The sequence below is a fragment of the Rousettus aegyptiacus genome, unplaced genomic scaffold, assembly GCF_014176215.1.
Source record: "Rousettus aegyptiacus isolate mRouAeg1 unplaced genomic scaffold, mRouAeg1.p scaffold_m13_p_18, whole genome shotgun sequence".
Lineage (NCBI taxonomy): Eukaryota > Metazoa > Chordata > Mammalia > Chiroptera > Pteropodidae > Rousettus > Rousettus aegyptiacus.
In genome coordinates, this window is record NW_023416293.1 from 2430768 (window position 1) to 2452734 (window position 21967).

At 50.0% G+C, this 21967-nt stretch overlaps 1 protein-coding gene across 2 annotated transcripts in view; it reads right to left on the reverse strand.

Annotated features, from left to right (window-relative positions):
• SMYD3 (SET and MYND domain containing 3) overlaps positions 1-21967 on the reverse strand; it is a 536963-nt gene that overhangs the window by 69215 nt on the left and 445781 nt on the right. For both annotated transcript variants that reach the window (XM_036235368.1, XM_036235369.1), the window contains 2 exons: positions 7653-7740; positions 2182-2356 (listed from right to left, as the gene is read on the reverse strand). In XM_036235368.1, the coding sequence (XP_036091261.1) occupies positions 2182-2356; positions 7653-7740 (263 nt within the window). The remainder of the gene's footprint in view (positions 1-2181; positions 2357-7652; positions 7741-21967) is intronic.

The window sequence follows — 21967 nt, forward strand, 5'->3', positions numbered from 1 at the left end:
GTGGATCAACGCAGACGACTTCCTGAGCCGCAGCACATCGCAGAGCAGCGCGTCCTCAATCAGCTCCAGCGAAGAGAAACAGGGCGCCTTGGAAACGCGTCGCCCAGCACCAGGACGGCGTGTTCACTTACGGAGAGGCTATGACCTGACCAGCACCAGGGCAACGCACCCTAACGTATTCCAAACAACACGGAGTATATTCCGGTGGGCTCGGCCTCGCTTATTTGAAAGGCCTTGTTAGGTGCAGGGAAAAGAGGATTCAAACACGTGCAGAAGCGCCCGGAAGGCGTGTGGCCTTCCTGGGGACGTGGTGGGCCAACACAGGGTTTCCGCGCTCAGAGGGCGGCCTGGGCGATGCAGGCGGGGAGGACGGGGCCGGCAGGGTCCCTGAACGCCCAGCTCTAGCCAGCAGCGTGGGGCCAGCGGCTGCTGGGGAGGCCTGGAGAGAGGAGGCTTTTCTCAATTGGCCTCTCCTGGCTGGAGTCTGTCACTCACCGGCAGCCTGGGGTTTGGCTTCTTGAGCCCAAGCCCTGGAGCTCAGACAGGTAAACACTGACTGTCCCACACCTGCCTCTCCCTGCAACACGGAGGCTCAGAGAACGAGGCCTTATCTCTTTGTGTTCAATTCATATTTTCTGAGAACCCACAAGATTCATCATATTGAAAACACATTTCACGCTCATGGGAAAGTCTAGTCTGAGCCCTCCAGGCAATCTCTGATAAGTTTGATTAAAACTGACTCACAGTCTGGCTTCTGAAGCTGTTTGACCACAAGGCAGTGGAAGAAACAACCTACATAGTTCTGAAAACACCCCCGGGGTCACCCCGGTGCCATCTGTGGCCCACGAACCCCTGCCATCCACCTGGCTGGTGGGGTCTTCACCATCTCCAGGCCCGCCCCATGGCCCCGGCCGAGGCCTGGCTTCCCGACCACCTGTCTCATTTCCAGCCTCCTACCTCTGCCTGAACCAATACCCTAGACTCTAGACTTGCTTCCGTTCTTGTCACGTTGGGCCTGGCTACATCCCTCTCAGTTGTCTCCTGAGGCTCTTCCTCAGATGGGGACAGGCAGTACCCTGGCCTCTGCGTCCCTCCCCCCCTCCACTTAGAGCCACGCCGCTGCCCGTGGTCCCACACCGCAGGGGTCTGTGCGTCCCTCCCCTCCTCCACTTAGAGCCACCCCGCTGCCCGCGGTCCCACACCGCAGGGGTCTGGACCTGGGTGCTCCCTCTGCTCAGCCCCTCAGGGCTGACGTCATGTTTGCACGGTCTTCAGAGAGAGCCGGAATGGCGTCCCCGTTCTCCAGGGCCCTTCCCTGCCCGCCCCCGGCCCCAGATGCTCCTGGGCATTTCCCAGAAGTGAGTGACCTTGTTCTGGGCTGTAAATATTCCGACCTCGGATGACGGCACATGTGTCTCTGCGCCCTTTTCCTTGGACCGATCTGTCTTGACGTCCAAACTCGTGCTGTTTGTTGGCCCTCGGCCAACCAGGGCCCCGCCCCCACCAGCACCCAACTCTCAGCACCAGACGCAGCACCGCCAAAGCTCCTCGAGGTTACGAGAACACGAAGGGACCAGCGCCCCTGGCCTGGAGGAGCTGAGGCCAGACAAGAAACGAGGAATTAGCAACAGCTCCTTCACCAGACCCAACGATGTTGTGGGAGCAGGGCTGTCTCCCCACTGTCCTGCTTGGGTCACAAGGATCATGAGGTCAAATGCTTCGAGTGAAGGAACCTTGGGACCTAAACGGCCCTGACCGATGGAGGAGACCATTGTTACCGTCAGCCGGACTGGGGCCCCGCACCGGCCACGCTCACCTGGGGCGGCAGAGGCCAGTGGCTCAGCCTCCCGGCTACGGCCGCGCTGCGTGCCTCTCCCCGCCTCCCCCCGAACTCTGTGCTCGCTGCCGTCACCGCGAGCGGCGCACCGAGTTTCAATCACTGTCTCCACACAGAGAAAGCATCTCATTAGCTTCTGCACACCCACAGCGTGTGACACGCGGAAGGAACTTTACGAATGACGAACGAATGCATCAGTGAGCGCACAAAGGAGTGACTAAAACAAGCTTTGGTTTGACACACCGGTCGAGCAGCAGACGGGAACAGAAAGCGGGAATCAGAATGATGCCGTGATGCCGATCCTGTGCCCACAGCCTTGGCTTCCGCCTCTCCCGGGGACCCACCTGTACGGCTCCATGGTCCGCATGCCGTAGAACAGGGCCTCCTCCAGCAGGCCGAGGTTGATGCAGGCGTCCATGGCGCAGTCGAGCACCTTCAGCTGGTAGATGTTGATGTCGGGGAGCCGTTCCGAGTTGCTGCTTATGATGGCCTGGCACATGGCCAGAACCTGTTCCCACTCTGTTATTAACCCGAGTTAAGGATTCATTGTCTTCACCAAGAGAAAAAAAAGGCAAAGTGAGGTTCTCGAACAGGCTGAAGTGCTCCCGGGCCCAGGAGGGAAGGAAGAAGCCGTTATTTTGCACAGATGAGCTGCCTGAAAACACACTTGAGAGACAAAGACGTGTAAGTGGCATCTCAGAGAAGTAACTTCTGTTTATATCAACAAACCATCTTCTAACCGAGTCTGTGCATTAGGGGATTAGGATTTCCACAGAACTGCTCTCTCTTCGGCCCCCTAAATGTATTCTCGTTAAGCCCTGCTGTGGATTGGACTGAACTAAAGATTGAGTTAGTTCGGTTTAAAATTATTTACTCTGTTAGCTTCTGTTTCAAAACTGGTCTGAAATTAAAGAAGCTTCTTTGTTTAAAAGGAGGCACCCAGTATTGCCTCCCTTGAATCCTGGGCATGTGTGAAACAATACACGACCCACGGGCGCTTACTAGGGGGAGCGATGTGAAGAAATTCATTTCCACCGGCTCTCGTGTTTAAGCGTTTTTGACGAATAAAGCACAAGTGACCCAGGCCTATACTCAACCAAAAAAAAGATATGCTTATTTTAAACCCTCCAAATAAAAGATAATATTAAGAACACAGCTTATGCACATAAATTGCAGCCAAGGGGAAGAGGAGCACTTTGAAAAGTCTGGGAAAAGACCCGATGTCCGCTTACGGGCACCTCCGACCTCCCGATTAACCGTGCGTCCAGAGCTTACTGTCATGGGGCCCTGGTGTAACCTCGCTTTTTGGAAGTGCTATTCCCCGTCCCCTTTACGAGGCAGGCAGAGGACTGAGGACGTGGTGTGTGGAGCGTGTCTTGAATCCCTCTGAGGTGAATCACCCCGGCAGCACGGCTGAAGGACAGCGCAGGCGCCCGAGGACCTCCTGTCTGCTGCGTTAGGCGAGGCGGAGGCCGAGGCGGACGCTGGGATGCGGCTGGCCCTTCTCCCACCCCTCCCCGACCTTCAACTTATGAGGTTCCGAATCCATTTGCTTTCACGTGCTGGAATTCCTCTAGGGCGAAAGGTTTGCAGACTTCAGATGTAGCAGAAATGGCACAGCCTTTGACTATAGACAAAGCTGGATTTAAATCTACGCTAGGTCTGTCGTTTGTCAGTTGTGAGGTTCTGAGCAAGTCGCCTGAGTGCTTTGAGGTAGGCCAGAAACAAAAATGCCTCATGTCACTGTGGAATTAAGTATGACAGTGCACGTAAAGTTATAAAAACTGATCTACGTGTTCCACCGTGACCCGGGCAGGGCTCAGGGTGCCAGGGACACAGAGGGAAGACGTTTGGTGGCACACGCAAAATACACGCTACACAAATGCCAGTGCCTTGATCTCCCTTTACTGCGTCATGACCGCGAAGTGCGTGTGACTCGGCTTCAGGAAAACAGTTCAGTGGACCGATTTCGATCGAATGTCCCCCCCCTCCACCGACACCCCGCCTCGCGCCACACAACCCAGCTCTTCGCTGCCCAGCGCTCCTGCCCCTCCCCGACCCCCAAGTCCCCTTCCGTGGGGTCCTGACACACACACGCCACCGTGAACCCCGTGCCTCAAGGCTCCTTTATCTCTCCCTCCAGCAAAATCTACCTCCCCCAGCACCCACACTCAGGGCGCCGCTGTCCCAACGTCGGCAAACACTCTCGAGAAGTCGATCCGGCCACTCGTGTGAGTGGGGTCAGACGTCTTTCTTAACCCTCACGAGAAATATATTTTTCTGTCGGTGGGGGCTCTGAGAGACAACCCCTGACCCCAAAGGTAGGACTTCCTGGGTTAGGATTTCGGCACCGCCACAGGCGCTGAGGGCCTCTACGCCACGCTTCCTGCACTGGACACTCTGTAACGCGAGGACGAGTCCTGCCTCGGAGGAGTTGACGCTGGCCTCAGGAGAAAAGTGACCTGGCGCCTTTCTTTTGCATTCATCTCACATGCCTGTTTAAGGTTTGCTGAACGTGTCTCCCAGAGGCGGGGGAAGCAGGGCCCTCAGCAACGCACTGATTTTGTAACAGTTTGCCAGGCTAAGCTCGGTGGCTTTTCGTCCCAGGATTAGATACTTGACGACGTGTCAAGAGGAATGGCCGTCTCTTACAGAATACTAGACGTTTCTGTGGCGAGACTTTGCACCTGACTTTCACATCGTGCTGTTTGACCTCCGTTAGTATTTGCCTGTTCATTTACATTCGCTCCAACTCATCGTAAAGCGGTTTGAAGTGACAAACCTTCGCAGTTCAAAGCCGGGCGAGATACGCCAGCCTGCGCCCCGCAGCAGCGAGCGGCAAGAGACCGCACGCCAATTTCCCTCTGCAACTTTGGCAACCGTCTCCTGGCAAACGAGGCAAACCTTCCCTGTAACACACCCTAGTGAGCAAAAAAAAAAAAAAAAAAAAGGAATAATTTTAACTAAGAGGCTTTTCTCCCAAGCCATGTGTATTTGCTCAAAAATTCAGTCACTGGTGTTTGCTCAGTGTTTACAAGTCATTCCGGTCCAGTGAGGAGGTGAGCTCGGGACCTAGGCAGAGAACAGACCATCAGGGGACAGAACAGATCCTCTTCCTGAAGACTTTAAAATGGCCATAAGAGGATTTGGGGGAAAGAGAAAGGAACCAAGTGAATCCCCTTGGGAATTAATCAGCGCCTTGAGACTCAGACGATCGGAACACAGGGCTTTTACTCACCGAATCACATTGGTCTATCGCTTAAAACCCTCCCGCGGTCCCCTCTCACCCATAAAGTCTGTGCCCTGTGCGTGACGTTCAAGGCCTTCCCACGTTCCCTCCTCTCACCCCGAACAACGGGTGACCCCTTGATAGCACGCTGCTTCACGTCACAGACGTCCGGGCAGGTCAGTCCCTCGGACGGGCCCCTGCTCCACGGTGCTGGCCTGGGGAACCCCTCCCAGTCACAGCTCAGTCGTCACCTCCTCTGCGAACCCCCCTCTCACCCCCCAAAGCTGGCCACTGTGTCTCTGAGGCCCGTCCACCGCGCTCAGGCGCACCTCGGAGGGATTGCGGGTTGGGCTCCGGACTGCCGCAGTAAAGCACGTCGCCGTCTTTTTGATGGTGGAGGGCTTTGATTCCATTAGTAAAAAAATGCAACATCTGGGAAATGCAGTGAAGTGCGACAAAACAAGCCACGTCTGCATTTTACCAAAATATGTATTAATTTACATTTTTACACACTCCCACGAGCGTTGTGAATCCAGGGCTGTGTCTTCCTCCTGTCTAGACCCAGGGTGGACCATGACTGGCGGCGGTACATGCACAGTGTCAGTGTTCAGTAAAGCCTTGTCCAATTGCGGCTGAACGTAGCTCAGTCATCCGTGGGCCGATTCCATGGCTGGGACCTCATGGAACGCGTCTACCCTTCCGCAGTGCGACAGCTCCCTGAGCCCGAGAATGGCTCTCTAGCTCCCAGATTTGACTGTTTTCCTAATATCACCCATGGGGTCTATAGACAAGGTGTCAAAATCCATTTCGATCCTGGTTCCTCTTCTCAAAACTCATTTCAGTTTTTCTATGTCCCTTTTAATATGTTCTACCCCAAACTGAAGAGAAAATTCCAGATACGATCAGACGATACTATCACCTTTCTCATTTTCTGTTCTCCATTAATTCTCTATTTCCGTTAATGTTGCCCAAGATCACAGTGGTCTTTCGGGGGGTTATATTACACTCTTACATTTTATTAAATTTTTGCTATTCACTAAACCCTTAAAATTCCTTCACGTGTTCTGCTGCTAATCTTTAAGTATATCTATACACTTGAACTTTTGAAACCAAATAGAACATTTTCTATTTGCCCTTGTTGAATTTCATCCTCTTAGACTCGGCAAGCTTTCCAGCCTTCGGGGGGTCTTCTGAGTTCTCAATTCTATCATGTGACCTCTGCCACCTCCCCAGCTGGGGGCCTTTGAGAATTCAAGGAGCCTGTGCTCCGTGTCTTCATTCGAGATACAGAATCAGAGGTGAAGGAGACAGAGAGGGACAGAGCGCTCAGAGTGACAGGGAGCCACTTAGTGTCATGTTTCCAGTGCAGCTATTCAACTGTTTAGGAAGACGTGTGGTCACGCCAGCATCCAGCATATGATCCCTGACTACTTTTCATCAAATCGCTTTCTGAAACCCACAAACCTTACCAAGAAGGCCACAGCTGCACAGACTCACCTGCTCTTGGCAGACCAACCCAGTGCCCTAGTGGCCACGGCCTCCTTCTCCATCCTCTGGTCACCAATTTTAGATTCTTTACCAAAACCACTAAAACTAATACACAAACAAAAAACAACCTCACTAAACTATAGATTTCAGGAATTATGTCACCCTTAAAAAGAGAAACATTTGCATAACTACCTCTCGTATCCTTTACAAATCTTTACAGAACACTGTCGATTAGAAACTTCATTTGCAGCTCTTCTTGACGACTGGGATATTGTTTACTCAAGGCATATGAATGAACTTCCACAATCTTTTTTTATCAATCTTGGTCTTTTTCTTTTTACCTTGTGGTTTCCCTTTGTCACGTTTTTGCTCAAGTAAACTCCTCTAATGGATGTGGCCTCCCTCCCAGCCTCTGCCTCTGCAAACCCTGCCCCTGATTCAGGACACCGCTCATACCTAGAGCATCATTTGGGCCTTCCCAAGTGACCTCCATCATAAGTGACCTCTCCTTATACTGAACTCTGACCCAGTAATGGTCTTTACCACTATTCTCCATCCATGGTTGGTAATCCATGTATATGGAAGGCCGACTTAAAATTATACGTGGATTTCTGACTGTGCAGTGGGCCGGCGCCCCTAACAGCCACACTGTTCAAGGGTCAGCTATATTTATGCCAAGAAAATTTACTGTGCAGCAACTCTCATAGCCATTGTAGTCATGGTTGATTTAATATGCAGTTTCTAGATCTGAGGGTCAATGATATTAAATTGTAAGGATTCTAAGCTATTCTTTCTTAGAGATATAGGTTATAGGAAGAAGGGAATCCAGAAATGCGTTACCTTTTACATATAAAGAGATTGCTACTCGCCATCCTACTATTACTGGGCCATGCATTTTGATTTTATCTGAAAGTGGCAAGGTCTTCACGGTGATCCCTTCTCGATCTTCCCCAGCCATTACCCAGATCGTTGGCTGGGGTCAGGAGTGCGGCCTCTGACTATGAATCTCACCGAGAGGTCAAACCCTGGCTCTTGCTTCATTATACCAATAAGGAAGCAATCCACCAGCCCAACGCTACACACAGCTGGAAAGGATACTCCAATGTGCCTTCAGTTCTTCGATTTTTTTCAAGGATTCTTGAACTTCCTTCCATACTTGTTCATCACCAGTTAGCATATCAGCATCCTGACCAGGCCAAATGAAAAGAACAGAGAGGAAGACAAAATTACTCAATTAAAAAAAAAAATGGGCAAAAGATCTGAATAGACATTTCTCCAAAGAAGATGTACAAATGGCCAACAAGCACATGAACGATTCCTAACATCATTAGTCAAAAAGGCAAATAATAACAAGTATTGGTGAGTATGCGGAAAAACTGGAGCTCTCACACACTAGTCACAGGAGTGTAAAATGGTACAGCCACTTTGAAAAACAGTCTGGCAGTTCCTCAAAAAGGTCAAACTCAGAATTACCATACCATTTAGCAATTCCACACGTTGAGATAGAATAAAAATACATGTTCACACATAGACTTACATATAAGTGTTCATAACAGCATTATTTATAATAGTAAAAAAAAGTAGATAAAACCCAAATGTCCACCAAATGATAAATTCAAAAAATGTGGCATATTTGTACAATGGAATATTGGTTGGCAACAAAAAGAAGTAAGTACTGACACATGCTAAAATGTGGCCGAGCCTTGAAAACATGCTGCCACGTGAAAGGTGCCAGTCGCAGAGAACTACACATTACCAGACTCCCCTAAGATGAAATGTTCGCGACAGGGAAATTCAGACAAATTAGCAAATTCATTGGCTAAGGCTGGGAGGGGTGGAGGTGGGGGTTGCAGGGAATTGGGGAATGACTGCCAATGAGGACACGGTCTCTTTGTGGGGTGATGAAAATGTTCTAAAATTGATGGTGGTGATGGTTACCCAATTCCATGAATACACTAAAAGCTATCAAACTGTACACTTTAACTGACTGGATTGTATGGTATGTGAATTATATCTCGATAAAGTTGATACGTAAATACAGGTTTACCTCTGTCTCTATGTAAAAGACAGGAAGGGGATGAGGGGTGAGAGTTCGAATTATTGGTTAGGAGACCTACAGATAACACTTTAATCAATATAGAGTTATCAGTCGACATGAGGCTAGGAAAAAGAAAGATGAGTACAACCACACCCACACATGTGAACCAATTTTGACTTCTGCAAAAACTAAATATAATCGATATAACGTCTAACAATTAAAAAAAAAAAGCAACTCAAAACAAAAGTATGAATTACTATTTGGTAAACGTCTGCCCTCCTGTTTAGTAAGCAGGTCCTCTATTTTTCCTGTATAGCCACACTTCGAGTCAATAGCCACATGTGGCTGTGGCTACCATATTGGAGAGCATTAGATATAGAATAGTTCTGCCATCACAGAAATTCCTATTGGATAGCTGCGGAAAGAGGCTAATCAAAGGGTAAGAAACTCTCATCGGACACTATCCAAAACCTGTGTTCAATATCCATTGGATTCTCAATGGGCGTCAGAGAGAAGAACCATCCTAGGAAGTTACGCCAAATCACGGCCAATGCAGGGGTGATGCTGACAATGAAGTGGGGAGACTTTTTCAGACCATATGCATCCCCCTAGAGGTTCTTATATGTCTACGAGGCGAGGTTTACAGAATGACCCCCGAGAAAACCACTGCCAGACTAAGCCTGCGTCACTGGCGGGAAGATGCATGTCACCACCCGGGTGTACCAGGGCAGAAAAAAATAAAGGGGGCCACAGAGAAGCAGAAAAGAGGCCCCAAGAAAATGATAAGGCAGTGAGTGTGTGTATGTGAGAAAATGTCTGTGCTTGTGGGAGTGTGTCTGTGTAACAGGCCTTTTTGGGTCTCTATGTATATGTGTTGTGTATAAGGTGTAATATAATAGGGTGTTTTTCTGTTTTTTTTTTTTTTAAAAAAAGCACCATAAGTACACCATATCTCTTGTAGGAAATTGGCAATAAGTACCTCGCTTTCTGTACTTAGAAGAGAAAAATCAAAGCCAATTGCTTTTAAAAAAGCACGCATCAGGCTCCCTCCAAATACCTGCTCTAAGTCCATATTCGTCTTCTAAACCTTCGGTTCCATCACCTCACTCCAAAGCCGTTAGCAACTTCCTAGTGCCTCCCAGATAAAGTCTGCATCTTAAACCTTGACAGCCATGGCCATGCATGATTAAATTGTCTCTGACAAGTGTCTCACTTGCTGTTTGACTCTATGGCAGGCAGGGGTAACAGACTCCCAAAGCGGTCCATGCCCTGATCCGGTGGCTCCTAGAACCTGTGAATATGTTAGCTTACGTGGTAAAGGGGAATTTAAGTCGTGAGTGGGATTAAGGAGACTGTCCTGGACTACCCAGGTGGTCCCCAAGGAATTGCAAGGCCTCAAAGATGGAATAGGGAGGCAGAAGAGGAGGTCAGAGTGATGTGACATGAGAAGGACCTAACCTGTCACTGTGGCTCTGATGAGGGAGGAAGGGACCCCGGATGCAGGAGTGTGGGCAGCCTTTAGGCACATTCTTTCTGGAGCCGCCAGAAAGAAACGCAGCCCTAAGACCTTGACTTTAGCCAAGACCAGTGAGACCTGTGTCAGGCTTCTGACCTACAGAACAGTAAGATAATTAAGTTGTGTTGTTTTAAACCACCAAGTTTGTGATCATTTGTTACAGCAGCCACAGGAAACTAATACACTCCCTTACATTCCAAACAATAAGTCTAGTTCCAGAGCCTACGCTCTTTCCACTATTTTCAAGTTTAATTTTTTTAAATTTTATTTTATTAGTTTCAAGTATATAGTACATCAGTTAGACATTTATATGGTTTATAAAACAATCCCCTTAATTGCTCTTTCTCTCTTAAATTTTTCTCCTAGGTTGGCTGAACAGTGAAACCCATGTCTGTGAGACAGTAAGTTCCAAAAATCTTCGACCCATGGTTCCTACGGTCTTCCTAGTAAGAGCATTCGAAAGGGGCAGTAAAACCCTCCAACACGGAACCACAGAGGCTCTTACACGCTGCCATCCTGCCGGGTGCGACCATGGCCCCGGGCAGAACAATTTCATATGGGAATTACACCCACAACTAAACCCCGCCACAATCTGATTAGCTGTTTTTTGCCCTGATCCAAAGACTATTTACTTATTGGAAGAGCAGGCAAGCTTTGAAATTGCTTCCAAACCTTCAGAAACAACAGTTCTCGAGAGCACATTATGCCGGAGTTAGCAAAGCCACGTCCACCAGCAGCTCGCTGTGAACTCCATGCAAGGTCCACCGGGCATCTGCTTCCCTAGGTTGCCCGGTCACCTTGCTCTCGCCCCGCCCCCTGACTCTCCCTGTTCCATCTGGAGACTTCCCTTGTAGCTGTCCCTACAATGGGGTCGGTCTCCTTTTTCCCCACACCAGGTAGGAGGTGTGTGCGTGTGTGCGCGCACGCATATCTGGAAGAAACCTAACATTAGATATAGATACAGATATAGAATACACAAATATATACATTCACCCACACATATATATTCCTCTCTATATAGACACGTGTACATTAACAGAAACTACTTAGAGAAGTATAATTTAAATCTAATTTTTCAGTTTGCAAATACAAAAGTAAATTAAATTCATGTGTTCTTTTTCATAGTCCCTGAGGTATGAAATTAGTATATTTATGTCCTTATTTCATTATTACCTTATCCAAACATATCAAAGACACTTTCTATCATCTGAGACAAAATTATTTAGGAAAAAAATTTCTTTTTGAATTTTAGCTTTACTATGTAAAATGGGCTTGAGTGGGTGAATTCTGAAATTTGTTCTTGGTAGGTAGAAAATATTTATATTCTACATATATATTTTTAAAAAATTCAAATGTACCATTACTGAGTGTTCTACAAGTGGTAAAAATAATTCAGACTGTAAGCAGAAGGATTCCTGAGAAAGTTCGCTCTGCTGAGAAGTGAAGAGAATTAAGAACACGTTGGCTCCAGGACCAACAGCGCCTCCGGCCTGACCAGCTGCTGGCCCCGGGCAAGGCTTCCTGTCCCTGGGCCTCCGCCTTGTCACCTGGAACACGAGAAGCTGGTCTGGGTGAGACCAGCACGCCTCCCGCCAGACCATGCGAGGGACCGACGTAGCACTGGGCCAGGTGAGCCGCACCTCTGGTGACCGCTCTCTCACATAGCCCCAGAAAAGTCCTTAAAAAGCTCGTCTTCATGTTGAACAGTAAAAACATGGAAATCTTTTAAGAAAGAACTGTGCCAATCTCAGGATTTGGGTAAGAATGCGCATCCTGAATTTCTCCTGCTCCCTTTGACACTCAAGTCCCCACTGTGGCCAAGTGCGAACTCCCTGTAAGTGTCACTGCTTTCAACAAACGGTTCCCCGTCATTCACCTGCGTCCTTGCCTCTCCTCACCTGGACCCGACACGTCCCGGCCCTACACCTGCACATCCGTCCTCCTTGGGCTCTGTCAGGACCTGGACTGCAGTTTCTCGCTCTTGCCTCGGCTCACCACTTCCAATCACTTCTTTGGCCTTCTTCCCATTGTCCCTTTAGGACCCAGCCTTAAGTGTCCTTTATCAGGAAACCTCTAATTCTGCGCTCTGAGTCAGCCTACCCCTCCTCGGCCACCACAGCCACTCCATCTGTCTCTTCCTTAGCGCCCACCTGACATTAATGAGCTACTTTAGTGTCTCCCCAACCAGCCTCAGACTCCTGGAGGGTCCACGACCTAATCAGGGCCAGCGTGGTCAGGTATTCAGCAAATGTTTGGCGACAGAGTAAATGAATGAGGAGAGAGGAGTGGTCTTCTATAACCCATGGGTAACAGTATTATTATAAGAATAAAATACCTTAATTCCACAGCGAGGAGAAGAATCTCAATCAAGGAAATAGAAGATTGCTCTTTTCATACCATACTTCCATTTTGAGTAGTTTCTAATATCACTTCCTCACGATTATGTTAGAAAAAGGTACATTTCCACTGCAGCTGCCAGCATGCCCTGTGCCCAGACAATGGTCTGGAACCTAACTATGACCTCTCCCCCAGCACAAAAAACCCACGTGCGCTCAGGGCCCGTACTCTCGGACACAACGTCAAGGCCGTTTGGGACAGGGCTTGAAGACACCCCCGGCTGCCACCTCCGACACCACCCCGAGCCTCCTGTGGCTCACATGGCCCCAGTTCCCTGCCCCCATCGATCCCGGACGAATCAGCGAAGCCATCTCCTCACACACAACCGATAAATCAATGCTCCAGCATCATTCCCTCGACTGTAAAAAATAGGTACCAGATGATATGAGATAATCTCGCCACCACATAAAAGGGCTCCACTCAGCACAATTCGATTGGCCAAAAACGCTTCCTTTGGGTTTCAGAGAAGGCGGCGTACGCGCCAGGTGCCAATGGGCGCAATGAATTAGAAATGCGAGTTTCTTCAATGGGGTGATGAGGCTGGAATCTGTCAAGACCTCGGGACGGTGGCCGCTGGCTCTAAGACTCAAAGCTCAGACGCAGCCGTCCAGATCGACTCTGCATCTGGAACACTTGCACAGATGTGTTCGCTTGGCCCGCGAGTGTTTGATGTTGAAACTCCTGCGCGGCGCTCATTTCAGATGGTTCGCATTAGAGGAGGAGAGCGGCGATCTGCTCCCCAGTGCTTCCTGTTAGCTGATCTTCACGCACGCTCTAATTAGATTGGGTCGGAGAGAGATGAGTATAGGACGGGAAATAAAATTACTGAACACTTACAAACTTTTCCAGTAATTCAGTAATTCCGGTGTTTTAAAAGGAAGAGAGTGGTTTTGTTTGTGAGGCACAATGAGGTTCAAACAGAGTTTGTGCACTGAGGACAGAGGCTGGGAAGTTCTGAAGTTCAAAGCTGTGAGGGAAGCGAGTTTAGCTTGCCGTGCCTTGGACTGTGGCGGTCCGTGTCTGGTTCATGGATAATGTAGTGGGACTAATAGATTAATACACAGCATCATTCAAAACCTCTATCATTCACAGGAAACATCTCTTCTGGAACCAATTTCCACCTCCTTTGGCAAAAACAACTGAACACAGTTCAGATTTAACTTGAGGGGGAATAGAGGCTCTTTCAGAAAGTGGAAAAAATAGTGGTTAAAAATAGAGCATTCACTATTACATCAACCACAGACCAGTTAATGGGTGCTATGGACTGGGGAAGGAATGGAAGTTCGCAACTTGAAGTGGCTCGACCTGTAGAAGGTTCTACTTAGAAATTAACAAGCAACTTGCACAATAATTAGAACTTAGTGAAAGGAACTATAGATTTAGAGTCATAAAATGTGGATGTGAATTCCTGCTCCATAGCTGTGTGACCTTGCCATAATCTCTAACCTCCCCGAAGCTGAGTCTCTCCAGTGATGATAATTCTGAGTCGATCCTCTCCGACCCTGTCCTTTGAACCCTCTGAAGCACTAACGTCATGAACGGCACAGTGGTCTGAGTTTACAGTCCCTACCCTAGAGAATGGGGCCACCCTAGGCCTGACTACAGTCTGCTTTGTCTGGCGCCGGGGAGAAAAATATCCTTTCCTGATGGAGGAGGGAGCAATTCACAAGATAGTGAGGAACCAACTGAGTCCCGTGCCCGCCCTGTGCCCGGAAGCCTCTTCCTCCGCGAAGCCGTCCACACGAACCCCTCTCCATCCACTAAGAACCAGACCGAAGGGGCCGACTTCCACAGGCACAGTCCTCTGTGCCCTTTCCAGCAGGTTCCCTGATGATCGTAGTGATGGGTATGACCGTGATGAGGATGAAAAGGATGCGTGCAGGTGCTGTTACGTTTGCAGATTAAAAAAACGACTTTGCTAGGTCATTTCATTTCACCTGCTTCATTAAATGGTGAGACCTCAGTGCCCAGCATGATGCGCACGAGGGGGACGGAGCGGGGCTCTGGGCAGAGATGTCTGCTCACGAGCCCGGAGCGCCGGCCCCCGCCCCTCCCCCATCCCGGGCTGGCAGACCCCAGAATGGATGTCCTCTTCCCGCCGGCCAGTCATGGCACTGCTTGGACCCAGCTGAGGAGCATTTGGGCAACTAACGGCACCAGTCCAAATAAATGCTGATGTGGAAGAGAAGGACCCAGGAGCCCCTGAGCCTCTAGCTACACCGCCCCATTTAACTGCCCTTGGATGTGACGTGCCCACGGCAGCTGTCGGCGTTTGCCAGTGCCCGCTGAGCTTTATGTTTCAGGCAGGAACAGGACTCTGCTGCGGCTAACCATTTCCACAAGGCCACACGGGGCAACCGACTGCAAGTTCAAGGTCAAGTGTCCAGGTACACAGGACTGACAGAAGGAAGGAAAACGGTCTCATCATGGCTTCTAAAGGAAAATGACAACAGCCTCAAGTGTGTGACGTTAGAACATCTAGAACCACCAAAGGCCTCTTCCGGCTACGACCTCAACCCTTTCCCTCCCTCTTGCTGGGTATCCCATCCCGCTGACTAAACTCCGCAGAGAAATAAGCTCATTTGCTTATATCAATTCAGGTCAACGCAGAGGACATGAAAGGTCGGCCCCCACACACCTGGGGCCGTGGAAAGCCCGCCCTGTCGAGGGTGCCTGCTGAAATCTGCCCCGAATGCGCCATTTTTGTGGACAGCTAGCATGACTGGCTTACGTAGAAAGGCAGCTGAACGTTACAGAGATGTTTAAGGAGGGACACTTCCTTGCACCCGCCTCCCATGCTGGAAAGATACGTCCCTGAGAATCCACGATGGAGACTGTATGAAGCGGAAGGCAACTGGCTCACTTGCGAAAGCACATCCGAGCACACCCGTTTCACATTTGTACGGACGAGCAAATGGATGGCGAGAGCGGCTGCAAACTCGCATCCCCCACTGCCAGCCGAGTCCTGCCGATCTCGCTGTGTAAACACCACAAGGCGGGAGGCTCGAGATGGGGAAAAGGCAAAGGTTTCACAGGAAAAATTGTTCTAATGGCAACGGTCATAAAGATAAAGCATCTCTCCAAATTTCAGGGCAGGTTTTGTTGTCATGGAGACCCAAGCCACGGCTGTCACCTCCAATCCAAGCCACAGCTGTCACCTCCGTATCCTGTATTTCCTTCTTTGGGGACAGCTGCTTCCATTCTCCTCTGCAAACAGATCAAGTCAGGTGTAAGGGGCAACGTTCCAATTCTGAAGGTAACAGGATAAGCCACACGTGGTTTCTGCAGACATTTCAATACAGGGCGAAGAACAGCACGATTTGGGTCCCGTGTTCCCCGCATATGGGACAGGTGTGACGGGCAGCACCAATGGAAGTGGACATTGGGGGGCCAGAGCCCCAGTCTCAGCTCTGCCACCGGCCAGCTGCGAGACCTCGAGGTGGTGAGCTGTGCCCCCTGGCTCAGCCTCCCCAGGTGAGAATTTAGTTACCATGGTGATGGAAACTAATCATTCCAACCCATCGGTCACCTATCTATATGGTGTCTGTTGTGCATGAAGAGAGACCTGAAATTCTGATAGGAGACCTTGAAATTTGTGGTTGTGCAACAAATCGCAAATGCCTTCATTTGTTTCTCATGTATAAGATACACCAGTCAGAGCAGAGAGAGCAAGCAGGCGACTGAGAAAGACGACCTCCGGCCCAGTACTGCGCTCTGCCAAGCCAAGAACGTGATGATGACTGTTTAGCTCACACATCCCCTAACACTTGTGTGTATAACGATTGCAGTGGGCAACATTCCAGACTCAGAGAATGTGGTATTTGCTTATCTGCTAAGGCAAGCACATCAGATTGTTTAATCTGTGGGTCCCGACCAGGGGAGCAATTCAGTGGGGTCCACACTAACGACTGCAGATAACATGTCCTGGGATAGAAAACTAGACATGCTTCTTTAGGAGGTGATCATAAGAAGAATCAACGGAAGTCATTTAACGGGACTTCAGAATCTGTCCGTTACCATCGGTTAATGCAATTTCTAAGAGCTTCCTCTACCTTCTCAGAGCTGGTGTGCGCAAATTCGCCAGCTCTTTCTAACACCCTGCAGAGCAGTACTGAGATCCTCTGACCATGTGCCAAGCAGGCAAAAAATTCAGAAGGAGTGTGTCTCAGTTTCAGGAGAAGAATCATCTTCAATAGCTCATATTTTCAAAAAGAAAGAGCCCAGAATTGCATTTGTCTCCCAGTAGAGAAAAGCCAGCGTTTCTACAATTATTCAGAAACAGCTCTGCAGTCTGTGGATTAATCCATGCAGAGCTCTGTTTCTGGAGCTGGGGGCAGGGTGGGAGGTCATTCCAGAAAGACATGGCGCATGGGCCGAGGGCCCAGCAGGGAGACCACTCCTTCTGATGTCTGGGAGGGGATGGGAGAGAAGGTGACGAGCTTCCAGGGTTCAGCAATTTTTGCCTGCCTCATGCCCAGCAGAGACTGCACAAAAGCCACAGGACTTGGGACTTAGATGCTCTTTCCCGCGACTCTGCGTCCTGTGGAAGCGAAGTGCTGGCTGAAGGCACAGCGAGCTTGTCCCCGGCGCCTCACCGACAGAGAGCACACGTCTGCATTTCATATTCCAGTAAACTCCGATCTGGCCCTCGGCCAGGGGACCTCTTTCTAATGTCAGAGATAAAAGCGCTGGCCATGTTTGGCGCCCTGCCCCCACTCCATTCTCTTGTAACCATCTCATAAACCAAGTATGCATCAGTGTTAACAGAGCCTTCCAGACAGAGGTCTGATGGAGCTTCGTAAACATTACCAGATGATGATCAGAGGGGTCCCCAATTCGCAGGAAGGGAAGGAGGTGCAGGGAAGTGCAAGTGACTTCACAGAGGGCGTGCGGGAAATCAGGGGAGGACTGGAAATATACGCTCACGTATATGCTCACGTATATGCTCATATATACGCTCAGGCTACTCAGGGTACGTCTGCTGGTAAAGAGCTGCTCACTGAGCTGCCTGAGTCACACGGTGACGACATCAAATCTCAAATCTGCCTCGATCAGCACAGACATCGATATGATTTGATGTCTGCGAGGTCCTGATCAAATACTGGACGTCCGACATTGCATTCGGGGTGTATAAGATGGTGTAATTTTCTCTTCTGATACTTCTTGTCCAAGAAAATGCTATGATGCCAGCCACAGAGAGTTTATGAAATCATTATCTCCTGATCGGTTTTATTTCCGTTTTGAGTCACACTCAGTGGGTCACAGGTTTACAGATCCGGCTGTGGTCCTTTAACAGTTCTGTTTTACTATCTAATTTTCTAGATTACTTGATGATAAGATTCCATTATTAATAAATGTTCCTCATCAATTAGAATATACAAGGATTTCTTTTCTGGAAATAAACATATATGAAAATCCCTCTTACTCTGTGCTGGAGTGGACAGAACTTCAGAGAATTTAACTTAACAGAAAACCTATTTTTATCACTGATGGGAACAGAATAATTTGAGATATGCCTTTTTTTTTTTTTTTTGGTCTCATTGTTCCTCCGGGACTGGTTCTCTTCTCTGGCAGGCTCCGAGGCAATGGGCGTGGATTTGGAATCACCTGGAGAACTTATAAAAATAACGGGGCCCAGGCCCCATCTGGGCAGAGGACAGCAGGGCCTCTCAGAGCCAGGCAGGGGGCTGCATGTCTCACAGGCTTAGTCAGGACCGAGGACTGCCAGCCGGGTCTTTGCTGCCATGGTCACCCTTCTGATGGCTGCGATCACACTGTCACCTTCGTGCCAACACAGTGACGATTTGCTGCAAGTGCTTCATGGCGTAGGCTTCTCTTCCTCATTGACTCAATCGACAACTGCAGCTCCCACGTTCTCTACTTTTTATTTGTAATAGACGCAAAAAGTGACCAAGTCCATGGCACTGTGCGTAACAGTGTGCCCTTCAGACTGCCTTTAGTTCAATACATGCCAACATCTCTCAAATGTACACTAGGGCGGGGCGTTGGAGCTACGAAGATATAGACGAGCCGTGGCCTTGGCCTTGAGGGATTTACAGTCTAATAATGGTTGAAGGAACCACACGAACATAGCATTTCTAAATGTCGCATGTGATTGAGAGACAAGCCCCGGGGCAGGGCCCTTTGCCCATCCAGGGTTTGGGGAACGTGCCCTGGAGGAGAGGGTGCCTGAGCGTGAAGGCTGCGGTCGTGAGTAGGTAAGGAGGCGGAGGGCGCAAGGGCACAGCGGGGCGTGAGACAGCACGCGGTGCGGGAGGAGACCGCGCCACTGGGCAGCGCTTCCGGGTCGCTCGCGCATGGCAGGTGGCCCGGGGGGCTGGGAGGCACGGCTCCGCGGCCCTACTGCGTCTGCCGTTACCCGCTGCTTGCAGGCTTTCTTTTCAGGGGTGAGGGTGTGTGACCGAGGGACTTACTTCGGAATATGTCCACAGGCCTGAAAACACAAGGCTGGAATAAACGGCTAATGGAGGGAAGAGGGAGAAGGTCGAGGTCTAGCGATGGGGGTGGAGAGTGGGGGGGGGGGGCAGAGACAAGGGCGAATTCGATCCTGTGTGAGCAACAGAGAGACGTGCAAGAAGTTTAAATACAATCACTGCGTTGTTCAGGTATCAGGCAGGTGGAGGGACCGAGGGCTGGAAGACTGGTTAGGTGGACGTTGCAACAGTTCAGAAAGCGATGGCATGACCCCAAATAAGAAACGAGGCTATGGCCTTAGGGACAGAGCCGGGGAGGAAGAGACCAATTTAAACGTTTAAAAGGGGGATGATGTGGAGCGAGCGGTTTGTGGAGGATGCCGGGATAATCGCCAGGCGTCTGCAGTCAGCGATGGGATGAAGGATGGAGGCTTTAGGGGAGATCGGGGACAGAGAAAGGTGTTTGGAAAAGTTCCCTTTTGGACACGCCAAATATGAGACTCCCGCAGAGCTGCGCCATGGCAACCTGAAAGTCCGAAAGTGGACCAGAGATAAGTGAGGTGAGGAGGAGAGCTCTGGCGTCTCCGTCGCGCAGCTGGACTCTGGAGACATGGGAGGAGGCACGGTCGCTCAGTCCAGGAGAACCCCAAATGGGGTCACAGAGACAGAGGAGGGCCCGGAAGCTAAGGGGGGTAGTCACAGACGGAGGAAGGGAGGCGTGCACGGTGTGGAATGCCACGGTGAGGGGTCAGCTGGGAAGAGGCTCGAAGGAGGCCGCCAGCCTCAGAACTGGGCTCGCTGATGACATCAGAGAGAGGGGGTTTCAGCGGGTGACACTGGCGAAAGCCTATCGGTGGGAGTTAAGAGAAGAGAAAATGAAGAGACAGGTTTATGTAGTGTGCAGATGACTCTTTCATGGGGTTGTGCAAATTGAAGGAGAAGAAAAACAGTGGTCAGAGGGGAGTTGGGGAGAGACGCTGTTTTTCTAATAACGGGAAAGTCACAAGTGTGTTTATGCCACGGGGAAGGGGTCAGCGCACAGGGGGAGCCAATCACAGAAGAGGCGGGGTGGCCGGCGGCGTCGGGGGCGGCGTCGGGGGCACAGGCTGCGGCGCGGGGCTGGGGGGCGGTGGAGACTCGGCTTTGGCAAGGCGGCCGGTTCGCTGTGAGACAGGAGGAAGACAGGGGCAGGGGTGGCAGAGAAGAGGGAGCCGGAGCAAACGCGAGGTCACACAGCGAGGGGGCGAAGCCAGACACGGCGAGACTTTCAAATGAGCAAATAACCCGTCTTTTCTCCAGCTATGGTATGGCCTACGAAACCGACGCCAGTTTACTTGCTCAGCCTCCAAGGCGGGCGCCGTTTCCGTGGTCTATGTTTCGCGGAGCCCACAGCACTTTAGAACTGCTTGCCCCTCTCTCTGCTCCCACTTTTAAAACATTTCTGTCTTTTGTTTTGTGACAGACAGCTGCGGTCTTGATAATGAGGGCACAGCCGTCCCTAAACTATTGGAAAACTATGAGTTTCTAGAATTCTTGAGAGTCGCTTAAGTTCGCATTTGCTTTATCCATTTCTAGCTCATACGAAGGCCCCACCTCACCTTCTAGAACAGAATCTGGGACCGCCGATGGTGAAATAGCTGTGAGGCATCCCCCAGTAGAAAACGGCCCAGTGGGCAGTAACTGCTCGACGCGCACAAGCCGCATCCTTCCAGAAGGTGAGACCCCGAGCAGGCAGCACGAGGACATTCAGAGAGGAGGAGCAGTCACCCATCAGGGTGGTGTGAGGAGGACAGAGACGGAGGCTCCCGGAGAAACGTTCCTGCGGGCGGAAGCCCGCGGGGAAGGGGCGGTTTACTGCTCGGGGCAAGTGGCGGAGAGCAGCGGATAAGAGAGGGCAGAGCTACTTGATTTTCAGGGTTTTTTTTCCTTTCCTTTCTTTGAAAAGGAATTATTTTCTAACAGTACAGAATAGAACAAGGCATTTTAGAACAGTGCACATGTTTCATTCTAGGTGAAGCACGTCCCGCGACGGTCATAGGGCTTCGTGAAGATGGCACGAAACCTCTTCCTCTCGGAAGCACAGAGAGGAAAGGGGCGGCCGCCGAAGCCCAAGGTGGGGGCAAACGGGGTGCCAGGAAAACAAACAAAAATTGCGGTCTGCGTAACGGGAGCCGCTGTCTACCTCGGTGAATGCGCCCCGAGACTGAGAAAGGTCACGTGGTGTCCACTAGCGACAGCATGGGGACACCATGAACAAATCCTGGCAATCCGCACTCACTTCTTCATAGAGACGGCGCAGCAGGTCAGGTGACTTCTACGATCACCACATATTTTCACTTTGATAGGTGACAAGGTCTTTCGTAACATTCTGTGGACAAGGTAATAAAATCGGGGACCCACTCACCGCACAGGGCCTCCGGCTAAGGACGCTGCACTGAAGACGTAAACATATGCTAAGAGGGTAGATCTTGTGCTGTGTTCTCATCACAAAAAATGATAATAAAGGCAGCAGAAGGGTACTTTGAGGTGGCGGAAATGTTTACAGCATTTCCTTGTGCTGACGGTTTCAGGGGTGTGTATGTACCTCCAAACTCACCGAGTTATATACATCAAATACGTACAGATTTGTGTATGCCAAGCACACCTCGAAAAAGAGGTCTTAAAAAAGATAATGAAATCTGGTTGGGATGAGTCGCACGTATAGATTCCGGGCTGGTTGAATAACCAACCGTATTTTAGGATTAACCGGTGTCGGCCTCATTTTCCTCCTTTTACAGATGAGGCTGTGTTTCTGAGAGCTGGCTAGCTGCAGGCATAACGACATTTATTCAAGGTTTACTGTACTAATTATTTTAACTGTTTTATCTCATGTAATCATTTCAGTGAAGTATAAGGTAAAAACCACTTTAGTTCCTGATTTACAGATGACAAGACTGCAGCTGGGAAAGGTAGAGTAACATCCTCAAGTTCAAGTAGCCGGAAAGAAGGGGAGATGAATTTGAGCCCCTAGTTGCAGAATTCAAAAGGC